This window comes from Rhinolophus hipposideros (genome assembly GCF_964194185.1).
Source record: "Rhinolophus hipposideros genome assembly, chromosome: 19".
Classification (NCBI taxonomy): domain Eukaryota; kingdom Metazoa; phylum Chordata; class Mammalia; order Chiroptera; family Rhinolophidae; genus Rhinolophus; species Rhinolophus hipposideros.
The window spans coordinates 53,646,985-53,656,156 of record NC_138065.1 but is presented as its reverse complement, the minus strand read 5'-3'; the positions used below and the strand labels follow the sequence as shown (position 1 = coordinate 53,656,156).

General features: G+C 56.0%; 1 protein-coding gene across 1 annotated transcript; it reads left to right on the top strand.

Annotated features, from left to right (window-relative positions):
- The first annotated feature begins 2,032 nt into the window (after positions 1-2,032).
- On the top strand, positions 2,033-8,033 carry RGS4 (regulator of G protein signaling 4). Its single transcript, XM_081025391.1, has 5 exons — positions 2,033-2,171; positions 4,585-4,689; positions 4,948-5,009; positions 5,510-5,676; positions 6,014-8,033. Exons 1-5 carry the CDS (start codon positions 2,128-2,130, stop codon positions 6,251-6,253), a joined length of 618 nt encoding a protein of 205 aa, XP_080881517.1. The 5' UTR covers positions 2,033-2,127; the 3' UTR covers positions 6,254-8,033.
- The last annotated feature ends 1,139 nt before the right edge of the window (positions 8,034-9,172 follow it).

Below are 9,172 nucleotides of genomic sequence, written 5' to 3'. Positions count from 1 at the left end.
TCAGTGTTGACACTGTGCTCTACACAATTAGTGCTCAGTGAAACCAGCTGTTACTGTCAAGCTTCGCTTCCTTACACAGCTACTGACTCCCCACGCACCCCTCAGCAGTCTCCTTCGAGGACACAGAGCTCCAAATGGGGAAGGCTGTGTTTATACCATGTCCTCTGTGCTTTCCTCGAATTTTGTATAAACAGGTTTATACGAATGGGGCTCACCCCAGTGTTTTCCAGTTATTTCCCGTCTTCCCCATGAAGGCATGAGCTCCTGAAAAGCACAGGCCGTCTCTGATTCATGTTTAGGTCAGCAGAGCCCAGTGGGACGTCTTGTACATGGCACCTAATAAGTATTTGTGGTAAACAGCCGCTGTGCCATGTGGGGACGGGCGAGCCAGGGTGTGCAGTGCTGGTGCTGTGCCCTGGTCCCCACCTGCCGCCCTAACTAGTGTTGTTCCTAAAGCCACATATTTGCATGATTGCTCTCTTGGGTGACTTCTCTCCTTTACTTCGTCGTTCCTCGTTGGTGCCCATTCTGGCCGGCTCTATGTTCCTTAGCTTGGTGGCCGCGTACCAAAGCCACCTGTATGTCATTGTAGTTCCTTCTGCACCGAGGGTGCTGCCAGCTCACGTCCAGTGTCCTAAGCTGTACATCAAGGGATACTTGTCCCATAACTAACCTAACAGATTTTTTCTGTCTTTTTGGGAGAAGGCCAGAGAGTTTTTCCTGCAATTTCAATGCACTTCTGAGAGATGGCAGCCCCTGCACCCTTTTCTGTCTGCCGGCCATCTCTTTGCTGTGCTCACCGGGACGGGCAAAGCAGAAGGTCGTGTGGGGGTTTGGGGTCACAGACGTGTGGGGATGTTGCTCTTACCACTTTCCCTTCTGCATTCTCGGGCACCTTCGCACGTCACTGGCACCCATCTGCTTTATTGTCTCCACCTGGTCACTTGATGCCTCGCCTCTTAGAAGTAAAGTACAGCCCCCCATGTCTCCTTCCGAGACGCAGGCTGCTCAGGTCCGACCTTGAAGCCAGTTTCCTCCCTCTGCTCACAGCTGTGCTGTGACTGGAGATTGGTCGGCGTGATTGGTAGACGCAGCCAGTCACTCATCTTGTGTGTAAGACACTGCCTCCCAGGTAGCCAGAAGCACCTGCAGGGTCAGACGTTCTCACGCTCACGCTGAAGGCTGGGGCCGTGCAAGGAAACGGCATATTTAACTCCTGTCTCCTTCTCGTTCCCTGTCTCCGTGTTTTGGAATACTGGCTTGGAGACCGAGAATTACACAAGACATACTAAGACGTAAGTCACGTGCAGATAAGAAAGGGCCCCTGCTCGTGTGTGCTCACTTCCGCCGCCCCTGGGCCTCAGGCTGACGGGCTGCAGCTTCCCGTGGGAGGCGGGCACGTGCAGCAGACACTGTGGGTGCTGGCTGAGCTGTTCTGAGTGTGAGTCCTGGACAAGCATCCGCAGTGGGCTGAGGACGAGGCAGCCAATCTGTCCCCTTGGGCTGGTGGTCAGTGCTGCGGGGCAGGTGACAGTGGGCCCTCCCCATTCCCGCATGGACATGACCACCCACAGGCCACTCCTGCAGGCCCGGCTGGGACACCGTGGTGCTGCCAACTCCCCTTTGAAAACAGTGACCACGGCACCTTGCACCATGCCATGCTCTTTCTAACCCAAGGAAAAGAAATGCCTTGAGAGTCAGGCCCGGCGTAAGCCCGGGAGCTCCTGCTGACACCTGTCCTTCCAGGAGGCCACTTGCCCTTTCCCTCTTTTTACAGGAAAATGAATAAACCCCGTGCTTTGTAGTCTTGTAAACCCCTTTCTCTCCCTTTTCTAGAAATTCAAAACCCCAGATATCGGTAGAGACATGGAGCACAGTCTGTCTGCTTTGCAGGAGGATTTCCCGTGGGCTCACTCTGCACTGTGGGCGCCTCCCCCGCAGGCTGGCGAGGCTGAGAGAGCGGCTGGCGGGGCAGGGCCGCCGCTGATTGGCTGCCCGGTGCTGGCTGGGCTTTAAAAGGGCCGGTGGGGAGGGAGCGCCCAGTCCTGCCAGCATCTCCCTCGGAAAAGCCAGCGCCTCTGCACACGCCCCTGCGCCCTCCTCCCGCGAGCCCGGACCCCCTACACAATGTGCAAAGGACTGGCTGGGCTGCCGGCTTCCTGCTTGAGGAGGTAAGAGGACCCCAGGCTCTCACCGCCGCCTGCCCCGGGCTGGACTGGGGGACTGGCTTCTTAGTTAGTCACCTGCTTCCTAACCTAGTTCTTGGGAACGACTGCGGTCAGGGCAGCAGCCACTTCCTAGCTTTCCTCCCGGACTAGTTAGAAACTGTGACTGGAGGAGTGTGTTCTCCCCGAGCCCGGTGTTGTGTTTGACCTTGGTTTGGGGAGTGTTCTGCCCCTCGGACAAGCCAGCTCGAAGTGAGAAGTGACCTGAGGTTTTGGACGATATAACGTGGTCTGTCATTGCCGCTGCTGTTTGAGCATTGCTGGGGACAAAGAGCTATGCGCTGGGCTCCCGATGGCAGACTAGGTGTTGCTGAGGGGAAGGGCCCCCAGAATGAGGTTTGGCCACCTCCCGGGAAAGGCGCAATGCTCCTGTGTGGTGCTGCAGTGTCCTTCTCCCCATGTTCTTCTAAGGAGCCGGCTTGTAATCCGACGCCAGTTTCCAAACCCCTCATCTCTGCCCCCCCTCTCGTTCTCCAAACGCCTTAGGTGAGCGGTGGTTGAGAAGTGCTGATGATAACACGTCATTTAGGGGTTCTGAGGGTGGTCTCCTCCCAAACATATTGCTTTATCATGTACTGTGTCTTGATGAAAGAAAACTTCAAGCTATGCAGCCACTCATGTCTTTGGCTTTTTTAAAAAAGGTGTATAAGTAGGTGCTTTTGGAGAATGCTTATATGTCCGGCAGTTGAGCTAACATACAAACCGAGGGTCTGTATGTGATGTGACCTGACGGTGGAGCTGAGAATCTGTAGGAGCGCCAGCCCCTCTTTCCCTGCGAATAGAAACCGCCTTCAGTTCTAGTTTGGAGAGAGAGCCGTCTGCTTGTGCTCACTCCTAGGACCCTCACCTTCGCCGTGCTCTCACTGAGGGGAGGAAGGCTATTCCCTGGGAGGGTCTGGCACAGAGCACCTGTGAAGTCAGTGGCCTCTATTAGCAGCGTCCAGAGCCCAAACAGCAAATACTCCACACTCAGCCAACCTACATAGGAGATGAGTCGTGCACAGGGCAGGGCGTCCGGAGCCGGTGCTGTGCGGGCGGACGGACCACTGCATGGCTGCCGGTGCTGCCCTCCCACTGAGCCGCAAACTGCCTGGCCCCCCTTCCTTCCAGTGTCCTTGCCTGCGGCTCTGCTACAGGTCACATACATAGGTGCTGGGTGGCAGAGGCACGTGAAGTCCAGGACCCCTGGAGTCCTTTCTGTGTTTGGTTGTTTTGCGGTTGTTTTGTGTTATGAGGACAAGTGTCATGTGCTCCCTAAGCATACTGCCAACTGTGCGAACGGCTGCTCTGGCAGTAACTGCCGGGGCTCAGTGGGAACATGAAGTGACGGGTGTTTTCCCCGAGTCACAGCGCATGTAGACCCTCCCCGTGGAACCACCTGGGCCTTCAGGATGATGTCTGGCCATCATCAGGTTTTGCAGCCCCTGACCACCTGGGGAAGCAGGTTTGTGAGGGAGAAAAACAGTGTTTTAAGGGGCAGTCCCAGAAACCTGAGCTTTCTGGGGCCCTGCACAGTTGCGCCCCTGAGATTTCACAGCCCCCTCACGTAAGGTCCTCCGATGTCGGGGCTTTGTTTTGCTCCTCTGTGTCAGACCATGTCATACGACATTTTTAAACGACATTTTAAAACGACATTTTCCCCTTAAAATGATTTCTGGGCTTTTATAATAAAATAGATTCAAGCAAAAGAGGAATTCCCAGAAAGTGAGAAAGCTGAGCGCATTGCAGGTTGAGGTGCCGTCTGTAAGGCTCGTGCCCTGCGGTTCCCTGGCTGCCCGGGAAGAGCCGCAGGCTGGGGAGACGCTGCTCTGATGACACCATCAGAGCCTCAGGGAGGACACCCCTGCTTCTCCTGATTGTTTTGAAGCCTCAACTGTCCTTTACAGAGTAAACGTCCTCCCAGAGCCCAGGTCACAAAGGAAAGCAGCTGCAGCAGCGTCCCCAGAGGCCAGCCTGGAGCTGGGGGACCGCTGTCATTTTCCACCCCCTCTGCGGCAGGTGGCAGTAGCCACTGCCCTCGAGGGGGTGACACGCCGTAGGAAGCTGTCCCCTTTCAGTCACTGCTTGCTTCCCAATCCCTACACATTGCTCAAAGATCAGTCAAGTTTTCCAAGTGCTTCTGTTGACGGTACCATGACATTGCATTGGTGAAAATGACAGGTTTGCAGAAGAGCTGCTGGGGGAACGAGAGGGTCACCACCCTGGCTGGCACCGAGTCACAGGCAGACACAGAGTGGAGGCTCGTTTTCCTGGGCGTTCGTGCCAAGTGCAGCCTGCCCTTCCCTGGTCACGGACCCCAGAGCGGGGGCGTCTTTCAGCCTGAGCTGGTCCCCCTCACTGTTTTCTCCTCTCTCTGCAGCGCCAAAGATGTGAAGCACCGGCTGGGCTCCCTGCTGCACAAGTCACACTCTTGTGAACACAACACCGTTCACAGCAAGAAGGACAAAGGGGTCGTCTGTCAGAGGTGAGAGCCAAGGCTGCAGGGCCACCGAGGCATGGCTGACGGGCCCACAGGGCCTGTCACAGCTGAGCGGGACGCGGGCCAACACGGCCTCTGTCTCCACGGGTCTCTTGCTTCCTCTGCAATGCACAGTGCTCAGGAGCAGCAGGCCTCGTCGTAACCACAGAACATCAAATGTCCGCATTTTATTCAGGATGTATCATTTCTTGCCCCAGTTTTGGATCCTGGTGTTTAAATAATTTGTTTTCTCCATGTCTCTAGGGTGAGCCAAGAGGAGGTCAAAAAATGGGCTGAATCACTGGAAAACCTGATCAGCCATGAATGTAAGTGAGCGCCCCCCTGTACCCCCCCAGCTATCACACTCCACTTATGCCAGCAGGCACGGCACCGGGCTGGGGTGTCTTCTGACTCCCACACTCAGGAGAACCAGTCTGTTAGACACTTAGCCCTCGAGCTTTGTGACCTGTGCTGGGAAGGTCATGCAGAAACCCCAAGAAAGCCATCCCTGTCACCACATGGGGAAAGCGGAGAGGGGAAAATTCCAAACACTGAGATTTCTTGCAGAACCAAGCTCAGGGGCCCTTTCCCAAACCCATTGGCAACTGATGGCTGCACAGGCATTTCGGAAACATGACACCTTCTTGCAAGAGACTCTAAGCCTGGGGCAAGAGATACAGGGTAGTACTGAGATGCGAGATGCCAAACACACATGAGGGGTTACCCGACTCCACGTGGGCCCCAAAGGCACTGGGCTGGATTTGGGACACAAGGTCCAGGAGGCCAGCCAGTGTGATGGCCTTGGTGCTTCTTTCTCCTGTCACAGGTGGGCTGGCTGCTTTCAAAGCTTTCTTGAAGTCTGAATACAGTGAGGAGAACATTGACTTCTGGGTCAGCTGTGAAGAGTACAAGAAAATCAAGTCACCCTCTAAACTGACCCCCAAGGCCCAGAAGATCTACAACGAGTTCATCTCTGTGCAGGCAGCCAAGGAGGTAGGTCTGTGTGCGTTCTCCAAGCGCAGTCAGGGCGGGGTCTTAGATCCTGGGAGTCCGCGGGAGAGCCCTGGCCGTGCAGGGGTCACGGTAAACTGGGCAATGCCCTGACGTCAGCCAAGGAAAGAGCTCTGTCATGCAGGGGACCTAGGTAATCTCCCTGAGTGAATGATGCTGATGAATCTCCCCAGTTTGTGAGAAAGCACAGAGGAGACGGCCCTGCCCCCCATCTCGCACGTTCCAGGGTGGAGCGCAGCGCCTGTCCTCGTCCCTGGGCAGAGAGGGTCCCCCCATCCTCCACGGGCACCGTGTCTCATGGCCTGGCCTCTGCCCGCAGGTGAACCTGGATTCCTGCACCCGGGAGCAGACGAGCCGGAACATGCTGCAGCCCACCGTCAGCTGCTTTGACGAGGCCCAGAAGAAGATTTTCCACCTGATGGAGAAGGACTCCTACCGCCGCTTTCTCAAGTCCCGCTTCTACCTGGACTTGGCTGGCCCTTCCGGCTGTGGGTCGGAGAAGCAGAGTGCAGCCAAGAGCTCTGCAGACTGTCCCTCCCTGGTCCCCCAGTACGCCTAACTGTCACTCCACAGTGAGGGGCCGCCATGCCGAGACTCTGCCTGGACAGCCTGAGGCCAAACCCCGCTGTGTGTGGACTCGCGCTTTGCCCACACGTGGCCATGTTTTCGTGCCGCCTGCCGCCTGCTAGTCCTTCTAGACGTAGTTTCGGTGTTTCGGTGTTCGTCAGCGCGGGACCTCCGTCCAGCCCAGTCTCCCCTGGAGTTTTCAGGATGCCAGGCGAGCAAGTTCCAGAAAGCAGTCTGATAGGCCTGGTGTTCAGAGATGGGTGGCAGTTGGAGCTCAGGTTGGTCACACTTCAGGTGACATCCATAGGGACACGGGTTCCGTTAGCCAGCACGTTCTCCAAAGTCTAGACACTTAGAGAAGGCGGATGTGTCACGTGGGTGTGCGTGAAATCCACACATGTACAGATTTCTGTGCGAACAGGCAGGAAAGCCCCCAGGAGCTCAGGGCTAGTGCACATGCATGTCACATGCATGTTCTCGTTCCTGGGTGTTCAGCCTGCGATGAATAGGGCGGGTGGAACTGGCTCCACGCTGGCTAAGAAGGGGACGCTGAGCTGTGCAAGGCGGCTGGAAGACCCGGGTCTTGGTGGAGAAGCTCCAGGACGCGTGGGTGGTGTGTTCGGGCGAGCAGTACACACCCAGAGTCTGGTGCTTGCCTCACGCCGTGCTGTCTCAGGCGGGCGATCGCTGGTGGCGCTTTGAGTCCGGAGCTGCTGGCCTCCCCTCTTTGCCCGGGTGCCGGTGCATGGTCGTCAGCAGCTGGGTGGGCACGGAGATGGCAGGCGGGAGGCCTGGTGTGAAGGAGGATGCGGGCTCGACCTGCTGTAAGACGCCGGCTGAGCGAGGGCACAGCACGGAGGGCGGGCGTCTGACCTGCTGCTCGCTCTTCCTCTCCTGACCAAGGTGCTCTCTCTCCTCATTTTGTTTTGTCCTGAGACCGTTAGCTGTCACGCGAGGCTCCTTGCTTCACAGTGGCTGTCTGTCTGTGTCCCCGGGATGGCCTTGCGTTTCCGCCTACACTCTGACCCAGCAGCAGGGAAGGGGAAGGTGGTGCCGTGTGCAGGAGACGTCCCCACAGACTGGAAGCCCCACGCGTCTCGCGCTGGCCGGTGGCACCGCGTTCACTCCGCCCTGCACACAGGCTCCCGAGGCTGAGGCACAGACTGAATGAGACGGAGAGAAAAAGGGAGTCACTGGTTAGAACTACTATTGTTACTGTAGCAGTAGAATTGTTAGAAAAGTTTGCGACGTTTCAAGGCATGTGAACTACTTGAAGATTTCTCATTTGTTATTTATGATGCCATTTTGTACAATGTTTTTCTTATTGTCTTGTGTCCTAAAAGGAGATGCAGGCTACCCCTGAATGGTCAGGAAGTCAGTCTGCCCTCATTCTCCTGACAGCGCTGCCTGTGATGGGCACACATGCCGACCCCCCAGCATCGATTGATGCGGGAGCACCTTGTGCTTTTAGGCCAAGAGACTGGGCTGCAAAGTGAAGACGCCAGAGAGTGTGTGTACCAGTCACACTGTGTTAAGGACTCAGTTTCCCGATTGTACCTTCTTGTCTCGCGCGGTCTTGTGTTCATATCCCTGGACCTCTTACCAGCATGCCTGTGTCCCTCGGTGTTGTCTCTAGATGACCCCAGGGTCCACACCTGTCACTCGGTGGGTCTTGCCCTGTTGTGGCCGCCGTGACTTCCCGGGTGTGCCTGTCCTCACAGGGTCTGCAAGGTCGTTGGGAATGAGAAGTAAATTATTTTATGTAACACGTTTCCCAGTGTGCTGTTCAGTTGGTTGTTCCTGTCATTTCATCTGCGTCTGACGCTGAGCTCTCCCTGCTCCTGGCCCAGGGGCCAAGAGCCCCTTCTGTGTGCGTGCCCACATGTGTTCTCAAGGCGTGTGCTCCCAGTGACACACACACAGCTCAGCAGTAGGGTAAATAAATGTGTCACACTAAGCCATCTGCTTGGAAACCCATTAACGGTCCACAGAGACATGTTCAGAGAAGCAGCAGGCTGTGGGCAGAAGCTGACTCAGGGCCCATCTTCCATCTCCCCCAGGCCACCTCTGGGGACAGACCAGAAAAGGACTGTTGTGTCTTTTTCACTTCCTGCCACTGCTCTGCTACTTCTAGTCACAGAACCAAGGCCATCTTGGCCCCAGAGGCCCCAGCTAAACAGACATGGTGGTGCCTGCAGGGTTGGGGTTCACCTTCCCCAGCAGCATTTCTCCGACCTCCGGTCACCTGCCCGGTTGAGACATGACTGACCAGTGGGGGAGGGAGCTGTAGGGGCTTGAGGGCCAGACCCCTCAGACTGCCCAGAAGCTTCGCTGGAGAAGAGTGCATAGGACGTCCACCCTCAGGGTCACGGGTACCACGTCTGTCAGGTCACGAGCCCTCCCTTTCCCATCGTAAGACTCATGCTGCCAGGGTGTTAGGGACACAGGATCTTAAACTACTTAGAATAACTGACCCTTTTAAAGGTCTGATGAAAACTATGGGCCATCTCTGGAGAAAAAGACACAGACTTCTCGTAAATATTTAGAGGAAACTTTCACAAACCTACCTGAAAACACGCGAGGTCCTCACGCCTGCGTCACCCTGCAGGGAGTCAGGCTCTCACAGAGGCCGCTGCCACTCCACGTAGATGACACCACGTCCCCAGAGTGAGCAGTTTTTCTCCAGTCTCTGCCTCGCCCACACTTTCCTTCCTCTCGAGGGTCAGCTATAAATAAACAACAAAAATGTGCTGACTGCCCTGAAGGGTCGAGGATGACACTTTGAAAACCCCTTCTCGCTGCTAGCTAGGTGCCAGATGTTGTCCTCCGCCCTTTATATAAATAATACATTTACTTCTCACACCAACCCCATGATGCCAATTGTGGGCATCGCCTCTGCCAAACACCTGCT

Bases quoted from the DNA above. Each gene is read 5' to 3' on its own strand.
- RGS4 (XM_081025391.1), top strand. From the start codon at position 2,128: ATGTGCAAAGGACTGGCTGGGCTGCCGGCTTCCTGCTTGAGGAG. The intron at 5,010-5,509 runs GTAAGTGAGCGC...CTCCTGTCACAG, and splicing joins AAACCTGATCAGCCATGAAT to GTGGGCTGGCTGCTTTCAAA. The intron at 5,677-6,013 runs GTAGGTCTGTGT...CTCTGCCCGCAG, and splicing joins CTGTGCAGGCAGCCAAGGAG to GTGAACCTGGATTCCTGCAC.